This window comes from the organism of the source record quoted next, unplaced genomic scaffold (assembly GCF_019419815.1).
Source record: "Pyrus x bretschneideri cultivar Hongxiangsu unplaced genomic scaffold, Pyrus_bretschneideri_v1 Contig55, whole genome shotgun sequence".
Lineage (NCBI taxonomy): Eukaryota > Viridiplantae > Streptophyta > Magnoliopsida > Rosales > Rosaceae > Pyrus > Pyrus x bretschneideri.
The window spans coordinates 35,801-49,928 of record NW_025999793.1 but is presented as its reverse complement, the minus strand read 5'-3'; the positions used below and the strand labels follow the sequence as shown (position 1 = coordinate 49,928).

Sequence of the window (14,128 nt, the reverse complement as noted above, 5' to 3'; positions counted from 1 at the left end):
TGTTTACACCGACGCACGTCGCCCAATGATTGCATGCGTTTCTAGACACGTTGGATCGCGTATGACTGGGACAACATAAGATTAAGTAGCATTTTATAAATTTTAAAAGAATAATACTTGCATTTCTCGTTATTAAATGATCTCCTTCCCCCTTGGGCTGAGAATATAAATTTCATAATCAAGCATCTTAATTTCTGAAACTACAAAATAATATATATTAATCTAAAAATTATTTTTATCGTTCAAATGTATATAACAAATTAATAGTGTAAGTACCAATTTCTGTTTCTATTATTTTGTACTAAAAAAATAGTATAAGTACAAAGTATTATATTCGTAATAAATTGTCCATTTATTTGATGCGTTTAGACCAACTCTCAAATTTTATGTTCTAAACTTATCTCAACTTGCTCTAACCCTTGGAACAAATATGAGTTTTAACGCAAAACTCATTTATAGTGCAAATTTAGCCCAAGATTCTCCGGGTTATTGGGGCTGGCCCACCATATATGTGTACTTTTTTTTCATTTTATATTTATAAATTAATTGAATCCAACGTGTAACATCCTGTCCCGGAAATATCGAAACGTACGTGTGAAATTACAATTTTGCCCCTAGTGCGTTTTCGTCACGTTTTTGGTTGTTTTGTTTGGTGTGGCAGGTGTTGGACCACACACACACACACTCACAGACACTGTCTCTCTGCCCTTTCCCTCTCTCTCTCTCTCCCCCTCCCCCCCGAGCTCCATTCCTTCCTCTTCCCACTGTGTACGTACGGACACACACACAACCCACCAAATCATCACAGATCGAGGGAACCAACTACACCATTGAACTTGTGAGGTCGAGGCGAGCACAGCCATACCATTTTTAGGTGAGAAATCCTTCGTTTTCACGTCGATTCGACAATGGCCGATTTGAGTACTATTCATGCAAAGTTTATTCATTGAGTTTTTGGGATTTCTAAGCTCGTAGGTAGCTTGGTGGTGTCCCAAGGAGCCTCGGAGTGCTTCGTTGGACGAATTTGGACGTCGGGATCGTCCTGCTCGAAGTTGGCCGGTTTTGGTTGTTTGCACAGGTAAGATCGCGTAAGTTTGAACCCTTAAAACTTGTTGGGACGTGTTCTACTAGTTTAGGGCTTCATTTTGGCGTTAAAATCATGAAAAACGGTTGAGAAACGAGTGAGAAAACTCGAGTTGCAGGTTTCCTAGTTTTCCGGCGCCGGCGACGGCGCCGGAGATTGAACGGAGAAGGTGACGGAATATTCCGTCAGAGTTGACGGAATATTCCGTCAGAGTTGACGGAATATTCCTCACGCCGTTGACGGAATCTGTCAAAACTGACGGAATATTCCTCACGGCGTCAGTTGACGCCGTCAGTGTGCACCGCACGTGCCTGCGCGTGGCCGGCGCGTGTGGCTGTGCCTTGGCCGGTGTATGGGGGCGCGTACGGCGGAGGAAAATTTTTCTAAAATTATGGTTGTGATCCTGAGGTTGTGTAGAGCACGTTGGTATATTCATTTGTCCATTTTGAGCAATGTATGAGAAGTTATTACGAGAAGTTGGTTATGTGCATTAAAGTTAACGTTTTTATAGTTATTTCGCATATAGGTGACACATACCCCAAGGACGAGCGTTCGCACTCGAGGCAGGGGGGCTACGACCCTTCCACATACCAGTGAGTGGGCTTTTGTTTTCCGTATATACCTATATACATTTATATTCCCAGAAATTGTTTAAAAAGGGTTATTTATGTTATGCCATGCACTTTATTATCATCGTTTATGCATCGTTGCGTGCATTAGTAGTGGCATGCATATACATATGCATATTGGGTGCTGTGGACGCACAGGTAAGTGCCAGGTAAGTGGTATTCATGTTTACATTCAGCGGTAGTTTGAGATGCTTAGAGAGCTCATAACCTGCACCCCCGGTGTTAGTGCTCCCGCCCTGAGTAGGGCACAGTCCTTCACGTGATGTTCACCTCCCGCACCACACGCTCAGCTTGGATCCAAGTTAGGTGCACAGTCTTGTCGTACAGACCACTTTAGGTGGTTCCGACTCGTAGGTGACCCGCGATTATTCGCACAGTCTTCACGTGATCGTAGCACTAGAGCATATATATATGTTACACCCAGGCCTGTCGTACAGACCACTTTAGGTGGTTCCGACTCGTGGGCAGGTTCAGTTGTTGAGTTTGAGATTTGAGCTCTATATGAAGCCGTACAGGTCACGTTAGGTGACTCCGGCTGCCAGATTACATGTTATTGACATACTTTATACCTGAGCACTTGCATTGTATTATGAGATTTCCGACATGGCATATCTTGAGCATGATTGGCATACCCTTGAGCATGTTTGGCATATTTATACATACGTATATATGTTTATTTTCTGGGAAGTATACAGGTTTTACGGCGAGGGGTTAGAATGTATTTTGCTAAATGGTTTTCAAAGTGCTTTGTTTTTGCCCACTCACGCTTTTGTTTTGCGCCCCTCCAGGTTCTAGTCGATTAGCAGTTTCAGTGGTATTCCCAGAGGATTCTCCCGGCTTTCTGACAGATACTCACCAACGTAGGGTCACCTTTGGGTGTACTTATGTCGCAACTTTCTTTTGGACTGCTGTAGACCTGCTCTGAAATTATCTTTCACTTACGCTAGCACTTGTTTAGTACTTTGTATGCTAGTTTTTAATTATTCGTACTTTTATATTATTACTTTATTGGCTTCCGCACGTGCACATGGCTACGTCACCTTCGTCTGACGGCCAGGACGCTCCGATCTCGGTCGGGGTGTGTCAGTTTGGTATCAGAGCCTAGGTTTGGCAGTCCTGTGTCCTTGTGAGTATTCTAATGGTTTTGGTGTCTTCTGTCAGAATTATGCCTCCTCGTCGGGAACCACGTCGTACTTCTGAGTCTAGCTTCCCCGATGTTGCTCAGTTGGGGGAAATTATTGCTACAGGCCTTCAGTCAGTGATGCGCCCTCCCCAGAGGACTCCTCTGGAGACTATGTACAATCTGAAGTTAGATAAGTTCAAGGGTAGTGAGGGCCACGAGGGCAAAGAGCGCAGGTTAGAACACATAGAGAAGACTTTCCGTGTGCTGCATAATCAGGGGAACCTTCCTATGGAGAGGTGGGTCGAGACGACCTCATGGTTTCTGGATACGGAGCCTGCAGCTTGGTGGGAGCAGGAGCTTCGTAGGTTGACTCCAGATCAGAGGACGGATTGGAATGTTTTTACGGATTTGTTCAAGAGGAGATATGTGCCCCCTGAGTACATCGATAGAAAGAAGCAGGAGTTTACCGAGCTGAGACAGCGGAAGATGTCGGCGAATGAGTACTACCGCAAGTTTACTGATCTGTCTCGTTATCATCCTGATGTCGCTGGTAATCCAGCAGAGATGCTCCGGCGTTTCCGCCTAGGTACTAAGAAGTTGTGGCGTTCGATGGCGTCTACTACTCACTGTGAGACTTATCAGGACTTCTATGAGATACTGTTGAGGATCGAGGACTCTGAGAATATGTCGAGCGACACTAATGAAGAGAAGGACGGCAACCAAAAGAAGGATGACAAGGGTCAGGGTCAGGCATCGCTCGGGCCCCGTCAGACTCAGAACTTCAAGAGAGGTGGAGCTAGTTCTAGTTCTTCGAGCGGTGGCTTCAGTGCCACTGGACAGGGTCGTGGAGGTAGATTATCTGGTGGTGCTAGAGGCCAGAGGCAGGGCGATGGTGGTCGGGGCAGAGCCCCAGTTTACCGTAGGTGTAACAACCGGAATTTCGGCGAGTATAGACGTGGTAGCAGTGGTTGCTTCACGTGTGGATAGATGGGACATAGAGCGGCGAATTGTCCCCAGGGTCAGCAGCAGCAGAAACCGCAGCAGACCTTTATGCCACCACCTGCACCGCTCCAGCAGATCCAGGGTCCTAGTAGCTACGGCCAGACAGGTCGAGGTGGTGCTTACCACTATCAGGGTGATGCTGTCCCTTATGCTCCGGGGCAGTATCAGTATCCCCAGGATCCCTATTCCCAGGGTGGCTATCCTCAGTATTCGGGCAGCTATATGCCGTATCCTCCAGCTCCAGTGGGTGGCTCTCAGTGGTATCAGGGATGACAGTATCAGCATGGTGAGATTGCTACCAGCAGTTCAGGGTCTTCGAGACAGTCGGGTCAGCCCAGTCAGGGGCGTGGTGCTCAGGGACATGGTGTTCAGGCGAGCAGAGGCCGCAGCGGACGTCAGCAGGGGCAGGGGCGACTTCACAATATTTCTCTGCAGGACGCTCAGAACAACCCAGACTTGATTATGGGTACGTTAAACATTCTTAGTTGTTTTGCTAGAGTCTTAATTGATTGTGGAGCTACACATTCCGTAATTTCTCATACATTTGCTCAAGTGACGCAACCTCGCCCCACACCTCTAGGGTACGATTTAGAGTTCGTTATGCCTAGAGGAGAGAGATGTGTTGTAGATTGTGTGTACCTAGGATGTCCAGTGATCGTAGAGGGTGTTGCTTTGTCAACCGATCTTATCCCGTTAGATATTGTGGACTTTGATATGATTCTGGGCACGGATTGGTTGCATTTCTATCGTGCCAACATTGATTGTTACGGGAAAGTAGTTACGTTTCACCAACCTGGACTACCTGTGGTTACTTTCGTGGGTGAGCAGAGTGGGGTGAGACACGGCGTTATTTCGGCGCTGCGAGCGAAAAAGTTGTTATCTAAGGGTTGTCAGGGGTATCTAGCTCATGTGGTGCTAGATGAGGCTGTTACTAGCAGAGTTGAGGATGTGAGAGTGGTCAGACACTTTCCTGATGTTTTCCCCGAGGATTTACCTGGTCTACCCCCAGATCGAGACGTGGAGTTCACTATTGAATTGCTTCCAGGTACTAATCCTATTTCTTTAACTCCTTATCGTATGGCTCCCGCGGAGCTCAGGGAATTGAAAGTTCAGTTGCAGGAGTTAGTGGATAAGGGATTTATTCAGCCTAGTACTTCGCCTTGGGGCGCTCCAGTTTTGTTTGTGAGGAAGAAGGATGGAACTTTGAGGCTGTGTATCGACTACAGACAATTGAATCGGGTGACGATTAAAAACCGTTATCCATTACCTCGTATTGACGATTTGTTCGATCAGCTGAGAGGTGCTTGTGTGTTCTCTAAGATAGACTTGAGGTCTGGTTACTATCAGCTGAAGATCAGTAGGGATGACGTCCCTAAGACGGCGTTCAGGACTCGTTATGGTCATTACGAGTTTCTGGTTATGCCATTTGGGTTGACGAATGCACCAGCTGCCTTTATGGATTTAATGAACCGGGTGTTTCAGCCTTATCTGGATAGATTTGTTATTGTCTTCATTGACGATATTCTGGTGTATTCTAAGTCGAAGGCGGAGCATGTTCGACATCTTACTTTGGTGCTGAAGAGGTTGAGGGAACACCAATTGTATGCTAAATTTAGCAAGTGCCAGTTCTGGTTAGATCAAGTTGCGTTCTTGGGGCACATCATTTCTGCTCAGGGTATTTTAGTGGACCCTCAAAAGGTTGCAGCTGTGGAGAGTTGGGAGCAACCGCGAAGTGTCACCGAGGTGAGAAGTTTCCTTGGTTTGGCGGGGTATTATCGGAGATTCGTTAAGGATTTTTCGGTGATTACCTTGCCATTGACGAGATTAACGAGGAAGGATGTTAAATTTGAGTGGGATGATAGGTGTGAACAGAGTTTCCAGCAGTTGAAGCATTGTCTCACTCATGCACCTGTTTTGGCACTCCCAGACGATAGTGGTGATTTCGAGGTTTATAGCGATGCTTCCTTGAATGGTCTGGGATGTGTATTGATGCAGCATGGTAGGGTGATTGCTTATGCTTCGCGGCAGTTGAAACCCTATGAGTTGAATTACCCTACACATGATTTGGAGTTGGCTGCTATCATCTTTGCGTTGAAGTTGTGGAGACACTATCTTTATGGTGAGAAGTGTAGGATCTTTACAGATCACAAGAGTCTCCAATATCTTTTTACTCAAAAGGAACTTAATCTTCGTCAGCGGAGGTGGTTGGAGTTGCTCAACGATTACGATTGCACGATTGATTATCATCCTGGTCGTGCGAACGTAGTGGCTGATGCACTTAGCAGGAAGTCACAGGGTCGTATTAATGCGTTGTACGCTAGTCGTGTTCCTCTTTTGGCTGACTTGCGTGCTACGGGAGTGAGGTTAGAAACCGAAGATCGAGAAATGGCGTTACTTGCTAATTTCCAAGTTAGGCCGATACTTGTTGATCGGGTGCTTGAAACTCAGGTAGCTGATCAGGAGATTCGAGAACTTATTCAAGCTTGAGAGCAAGGAAGGAGGCGAGACCTCAGAGTTCGTGATTCGGATGGCATGTTGATGCTAGAGAATAGAATGTTTGTGCCTAATAATGTGGAATTGAAGAAAGAGATTCTCGATGAAGCACATGTCTCGGCTTACGCCATACATCCAGGAGCTACTAAAATGTATCATACCATTCGACCATTTTATTATTGGCCGGGTATGAAAAGGGAGATAGCCGAGTATGTGAGCAGGTGTGCTGTTTGTCAGCAGGTTAAAGCAGAAAGGAAGAAGTCGTTTGGGTTGTTGCAGCCGCTTCCCGTTCCAGAGTGGAAATGGGAAAATATTACTATGGATTTTGTGTACAAGTTGCCGCGTACACAAAATGGCTTTGACAGCATTTGGGTGATCGTTGACCGACTCACTAAATCGGCACATTTTATTCCAGTGAGAGAAGTATTCTTTGAGCCGTTTAGCGGAGTTGTTTATCTCGAAGGTGGTGAAGTATCATGTGAGTATTGTCTCGGATCGTGATCCACGATTCACATTTAAGTTTTGGGTGGCTTTTCAAGAAGCTTTGGGCATGAGATTGCTTTACAGTACGGCGTATCATCCACAGACAGACGGACAGTCAGAGAGAACTATTCAGACTTTGGAGGATATGCTGCGAGCTTCGGTGTTGCAGTTTGGTGATGCTTGGCACCAGCGGTTAGATTTGATGGAATTCGCTTACAACAACAGTTTTCATTCGAGCATTGGCATGGCGCCATTTGAGGCCTTGTATGGCAGAGCTTGTCGCACACCGTTGTGTTGGTCGGAGGTTGGTGAGAGAGTTTTAGTGGGTCCGGAGATTGTCGAGGAGACTACTCAGAATGTTCAGGTAATTAAGTCTAACCTGAAAGCAGCTCAAGACAGGCAAAAGAGTCTAGCGGATCGGCATGCTACGGACAGAGTGTATGAGGTCGGAGATTGGGTATTTTTGAAGCTTTCACCGTGGAGAGGTGTTGTGCGATTCGGAAAGAAGGGGAAGTTGAGCCCCAGGTACATCGGACCATACATGGTCACAGAACGAGTTAGTGAGGTAGCTTACAGGTTGGAGTTGCCTCCGAAGTTGGCTAGAGTGCATAATGTTTTCCACGTGTCTTTGCTCCGACATTATGTTGCTGATCCAGCTCACGTGATACTTCCTCAACCGTTAGAGATTAATCCAGATTTGACGTATGACGAGGAACCGGTGACGATCATCGATTGGAAAGAGAAGGTTCTGAGAAACAAGACGGTGAATTTAGTGAAAGTTTTGTGGAGAAATCATTCAGTCGATGAAGCTACGTGGGAGACAGAAGATCGGATGAGGGATTTGTACCCTCGATTGTTCTTTGACCACTAGGGGTTACTTGGTTGTTTTGAATTTCGGGACGAAATTCTATTAAGGTGGGAAGGTTGTAACATCCCGTCCCGGAAATATCGAAACGTACGTGTGAAATTACAATTTTGCCCCTAGTGCGTTTTCGTCACGTTTTTGGTTGTTTTGTTTGGTGTGGCAGGTGTTGGACCACACACACACACACTCACAGACACTGTCTCTCTGCCCTTTCCCTGTCTCTCTCTCCCCCCCCCCGACCTCCATTCCTTTATCTTCCCACTGTGTACGTACGGACACACACACAACCCACCAAATCATCACAGATCGAGGGAACCAACTACACCATTGAACTCATGAGGTTGAGGCAAGCACAGCCATACCATTTTTAGGTGAGAAATCCTTCGTTTTCACGTCGATTCGACAATGGCGGATTTGAGTACTATTCATGCAAAGTTTATTCATTGAGTTTTTGGGATTTCTAAGCTCGTAGGTAGCTTGGTGGTGTCCCAAGGAGCCTCGGAGTGCTTCGTTGGACGAATTTGGACGTCGGGATCGTCTTGCTCGAAGTTGGCCGGTTTTGGTTGTTTGCACAGGTAAGATCGCGTAAGTTTGAACCCTTAAAACTTGTTGGGACGTGTTCTACTAGTTTAGGGCTTCATTTTGGCGTTAAAATCATGAAAAACGGTTGAGAAACGAGTGAGAAAACTCGAGTTGCAGGTTTCCCAGTTTTCCGACGCCGGCGACGGCGCCGGAGATTGAACGGAGAAGGTGACGGAATATTCCGTCAGAGTTGACGGAATATTCCTGACGCCGTTGACGGAATCTGTCAAAACTGACGGAATATTCCTCACGGCGTCAGTGTGCGCCGCACGTGCCTGCGCGTGGCCGGCGCGTGTGGCCGTGCCTTGGCCGGCGCATGGGGGCGCGTGCGGCGGAGGAAAATTTTTCTAAAATTATGGTTGTGATCCTGAGGTTGTGTAGAGCACGTTGGTATATTCATTTGTCCATTTTGAGCAATGTATGAGAAGTTATTACGAGAAGTTGGTTATGTGCATTAAAGTTAACGTTTTTATAGTTATTTCGCATATAGGTGACACATACCCCGAGGACGAGCGTTCGCACTCGAGGCAGGGGGGCTACGACCCTTCCACATACCACTGAGTGGGCTTTTGTTTTCCGTATATACCTATATACATTTATATTCCCATAAATTGTTTAAAAAGGGTTATTTATGCTATGCCATGCACTTTATTATCATCGTTTATGCATCGTTGCGTGCATTAGTAGTGGCATGCATATACATATGCATATTGGGTGCTGTGGACGCACAGGTAAGTGCCAGGTAAGTGTTATTCATGTTTACATTCAGCGGTAGTTTGAGATGCTTAGAGAGCTCATAACCTGCACCCCCGGTGTTAGTGCTCCCGCCCTGAGTAGGGCACAGTCCTTCACGTGATGTTTACCTCCCGCACCACACGTTCAGCTTGGATCCAAGTTAGGTGCACAGTCTTGTCATACAGACCACTTTAGGTGGTTCCGACTCGTAGGTGACCCGCGATTATTCGCACAGTCTTCACGTGATCGTAGCACTAGAGCGTATATATATGTTACACCCAGGCCTGTCGTACAGACCACTTTAGGTGGTTCCGACTCGTGGGCAGGTTCAGTTGTTGAGTTTGAGATTTGAGCTCTATATGAAGCCGTACAGGTCACGTTAGGTGACTCCGGCTGCCAGATTACATGTTATTGACATACTTTATACCTGAGCACTTGCATTGTATTATGAGATTTCCGACATGGCATATCTTGAGCATGATTGGCATACCCTTGAGCATGTTTGGCATATTTATACATACGTATATATGTTTATTTTCTAGGAAGTATACAGGTTTTACGGCGAGGGGTTAGAATGTATTTTGCTAAATGGTTTTCAAAGTGCTTTGTTTTTGCCCACTCACGCTTTTGTTTTGCGCCCCTCCAGGTTCTAGTCGATTAGCAGTTTCGGTGGTATTCCCAGAGGATTCTCCCGGCTTTCTGACAGATACTCACCAGCATAGGGTCACCTTTGGGTGTACTTATGTCGCAACTTTCTTTTGGACTGCTGTAGACCTGCTCTGAAATTATCTTTCACTTACGCTAGCACTTGTTTAGTACTTTGTATGCTAGTTTTTAATTATTCGTACTTTTATATTATTACTTTATTGGCTTCCGCACGTGCACATGGCTACGTCACCTTCGTGTGACGGCCAGCACGCTCCGATCTCGGTCGGAGTGTGTCACAACGGCTCAGATCTAATATGATCAAATCTAATGGTTAAAAAAAAGGATATATCGGTCCAAATTTAAATCGAACGACTAAAGTAATTAAAACAAAGTTCTTTTATGTCTTTCATATTCTTTCATAGTGTTTCACAAGTTTCATGGTGTCAGTTAGTGATTTTTCAATATTTGTCGGAATCTAAATAAGTTTAGCTTAAATGTTCATAAAATTAAATTATGATAGTCTACATAATTTTTCTTTAAAAAAAGTTACTTTGCGAAAAAAAAATTAGGCTAAATTGATTCCTTAAAAATCTGGGCTAAAATTTTAATTCACAAGAGTTGAAGCAGAAAAGCTGTTTCTGAGTTAAAACCTAAATTTTTTGGGATAAAAATATTAGGTTTTAATCCAAGAGTTGGTGATGGTCTCAAAAAATTAACTATCTCTATTTTTAAATGTTTTTTTTTGTATAATTAATTCTCAAATAAAGATTAATAATTTAAACGATTTTATTGTTAATTTTATTTAGTTAAAATACACTAGTACATGCCCACACACAAAGTGTGAATTTTTTTGCTTTAGTTGTTAAAATTGAAGGAGAGATGAATAGAGTGAGAGAGAACGTGAGAGTGATGAGAGAGGAAGATAGACTGTTATTTTTTTTTTTAAATTAGAGATGATAAACTTAAATGTAGTTGAGGTTTAAAAAAAAAAAATAGGAAAATTTTGTTTTGTAAAATTACACTTCTATTCTTAACTTTTTTATTATAATAGTAGACAAAGATTTTTTTTCATCCTCTTTTGATAGATAAAGAAAATTTCATTAAAATAGTTTTAGATTATTCATAAATAAGTAAACACGTGGGCCTCTACTAGATACAATATATAATCTTAAAATACAAAAGAGAGAGGGGATGGGACTGCTATTTTTTCCAAAAAAAAATTGGAGCTGCTATAAATACGACTAGTGCAAGTCGTATGGTCACCGACACGTTCTTTATTCTTTCTTTCTTTTTTTCTTTCTTTCTCGTTTTCCTTGTGATTTTACATGAAAGACACAATAATGCTATAGAAAATAATAATAATAATAATAATAAAAAGAATAATGTTGTTCTCATATTCATTTTGATCTCCTATACTCGTGATAATTTTTTGTCATCAATCTTTTTAATTTATTTGTTCCGACTTTGAAAATCATGAAACATATTTGAGAAATAAAAATGAGTATTTAGATACACGACCCTAATGAAAACAACCTCTTAGTCTATTTATTTCTCTCAGTTTTTCTCGTCACATAACTACTAAGAAAGGCTTACTATATTTGTGTTGTTCGACATAATTTACAAAAATTATGCTGAATTTTGTACTCAATTTGGAATTTTCTTCTTCATAATTTAGAATATATAATCATAAATATAATTATTCTATCGAGGGAGAACTTTACAAAAGTTATGTTGAATGCTGTACACTCAATTTTGAATTTTCTTTTTCATAATTTAGATAATCATAATTATAATTATTCTATCGAGGGAGAACTTGCCAAAAAGTTTATTGAGGAAACGGATGCATAATTTTAATTTCGAATTTTGTTGTTCATCTTTTTGGGGGTGGTGGGATTGGAGCGTTTAACGTCTGCTATTTTTCAATGATTTCTACTATTTGAGCATTTAAGGATTCAAATATATAAGGGAAAAATCCAAATTTTCTATTCTTTTTCCAACCCCTTCTATTTTCTCAGTAACCAAACAGTGCAAAACCAAATTGAACACATAACCCCCCAAACTTTCCACATACCCTATCATCATTACTTTGATGATCTTCTATTTTCTCAGTAACCAAACAGGGCAAAACCAAATTGAACGCATAACCCCCCAAACTTTCCACATACCCTTTCATCATTACTTTGATGATCTTATTACGTCTGTTGTTTAAATTAAAAAGAAAAAAAGACGAAGATCAAGAAAAATTATTTAAATAATTAACAAAAAATAAATAATTTACAAAACCCAGCTCAATTAATCATCTTCGTCCTCTTTTGAAGATGATGGTGAATTTCTGCAAAACTCAAAGCTATGATCCTCCATTTTCTCCACCACAAAATGCCCCAAACTACCCACAGCCTCCACCAAGTTCTCCCGGCAAAGAAACTCGTCGCTGAAAATCCTCTCAACCTCCCTCGAAAAATCATGAACAAAAACATGAGTTTTATCCCTACCGCCCCTCTTGCTCCGGGCCAAAACTCCGGCGGTGAAAATAGCCGACATCCGCCCCGGAGATGACGGAGAATACCCACGTGGGCCGTCGACCAGAATCACATCCCAAGGGACTTGATATATGTGGTTCGGCAAGTCGTTGATCCCGATCTTGCAGTCCGAGAACAACAAGTTCTGGACCGGCCGGCACTCGTTTTTGACCTGGGATTTGGTCGTTGACAGCAATTGTTTGTGGTCCTTGACTTGGGTCACGTACGACACGTCGTACGCCTCGAGGCTGTGGTGGGAGTGGGCCTGCTCGAATCGGGAGACGAGGAACTCGCTCTCATCGACGAAAGCCGTGCGGCCGTTGAGGTTGAGCGTGTGGTAGAAGAGGGACTCGTGGGTGAGGCCGAAAACGAGGAAATTGCAGTTAGGTGCGCAGAGGCGGGTGAGGGCGGAGGATATGGAGGTAAGTTCCGGCGGGGACATGTGGGGTGCTGACGAGGTGTTTGAAGATGAAATGGCGTAGTGAAGAAGTGCGTCGAGGACGGCGGGCGGGAGGGGGAGTACGGAGGTGGCCGTGAGGGAGGAGGTGGGGAGGGTTTGGGGGATGGTGGTGCTGATGAGAGTGAGGGTGAATGCGAGGGTAAAGAAGGTGAAGAAGAAGAGGAGCCACAGGCGGTGGCTTCCGCCGCTTGTGGTGGGTTTGTGGATTGCTTGGGGGTGGAGGAGGATGAGTTTTGTGTTTGTGTTGGCGGTGGTGGTGGCGGTGCTGTTGGTGGTTTTCATTTCCACACAGAGAGAGAGAGAGAGAGAGAGAGAGAGACTGCTCTTTGCTTTGTCTTTTTTAATTATCTTGGGATTTCTCTTTCATGGCTTCATAATTCATTTGCTTTCAAAGTTAGAAAGAGCGACAGAGAAATCACGGAGGGGATTGAGTGGGACACGAATGCCAATGTGGGAACATAACAGTTGAGCTTTTGAAGAGGTGGCGTCTCCTAATAAAGCGGGTTTCGGATCTCATCCGCATTTTATTAAAAATTAAATATAAATATTAACTAACAAAATCTAATCATATAATATACAATGAAAGTATAAAATATGAGAATTCTTAAAATTCTCACAAAAAGAATTCGTAGAGAATCCTCATCCATAAAAGCAAGGGTGGAGGGACGTGCTTTGTGTTGTAAAATTAAAAGGCCGGAGGGGGTATTTTGTTAAAATAAAAGGTGAAAAAGACTATGGTGCAAATATTTAATTGTTTGCTGGCCGGTCCGTTACCGAGGCTAAGGCTCGAAACAAAGAAACATCGATGTGGTACCGACTAAAACGGCCCGGGTGGTTGAGAGAGTAATGCTTATAAAAGTGAAGTAGTAGGCTAAAGTTTGTGACATGTTATACCATAGGTTGGACCATGAGTGGGTATCGCAAGCAGTCATTGTAGGTCCAAAGTTCATATTTTTGGGTTCCAATCAAGACAGTATTTTAGTGATGTAAATTAATTAGAATCCAATCAAATCTCGTTCACTAATGCACTAATGTTAAAGCATATATTCTTTGCTTAATTTTGTGGTATTTTGTTGGAGGAAAGGTAGTAAAAGTTGCCAAAGATGGATAGTGGATTCAACTTTTGGTAGGAAAAGATGTCCTCGATCGGGTTGAGTTATTTAAGGCAGGATTGGAAGGTGCATGGCAGTGACTTTGTGCTACAATCTTACCTTATTTTGAGTTTTGAGCTTAAAGTTTGAACAATATTGTTACATTACATGTGTCTACATCTTTGTATCTGTGAAGTCCCATTTATGCTATCTTCAAATTTTGTGGTGAAAATCACTAGCGGAGCCAAATATTTACAACGATGGGTTCAGGAGTATATTGTTGTGGCTCGCGCTCTAGAATTCGTGTCCAATAAGTGCCATCCACGGCTTATCCACCAGGCTAACGCCGGAGCAATAGGCACAATTTACTGAACAATTATGGAGGCCTTAGAAAGAGGGGTGCGCCAATAGTAG

At 43.4% G+C, this 14,128-nt stretch overlaps 1 protein-coding gene across 1 annotated transcript; it reads right to left on the bottom strand.

Moving 5' to 3' along the window:
- Positions 1–11,872: 11,872 nt before the first annotated feature.
- On the bottom strand, positions 11,873–13,045 carry LOC103936971 (protein IRX15-LIKE). The gene has a single exon (XM_009346862.3). The coding sequence runs from the start codon at positions 12,903–12,905 to the stop codon at positions 11,937–11,939; it is 969 nt and encodes a 322-aa protein (XP_009345137.2). The 5' UTR covers positions 12,906–13,045; the 3' UTR covers positions 11,873–11,936.
- Between the last annotated feature and the right edge of the window lie 1,083 nt (positions 13,046–14,128).

Excerpts from the sequence above, each read along its gene's own strand:
- LOC103936971 (XM_009346862.3), bottom strand. The coding sequence starts at position 12,905 with ATGAAAACCACCAACAGCACCGCCACCACCACCGCCAACACAAACACA.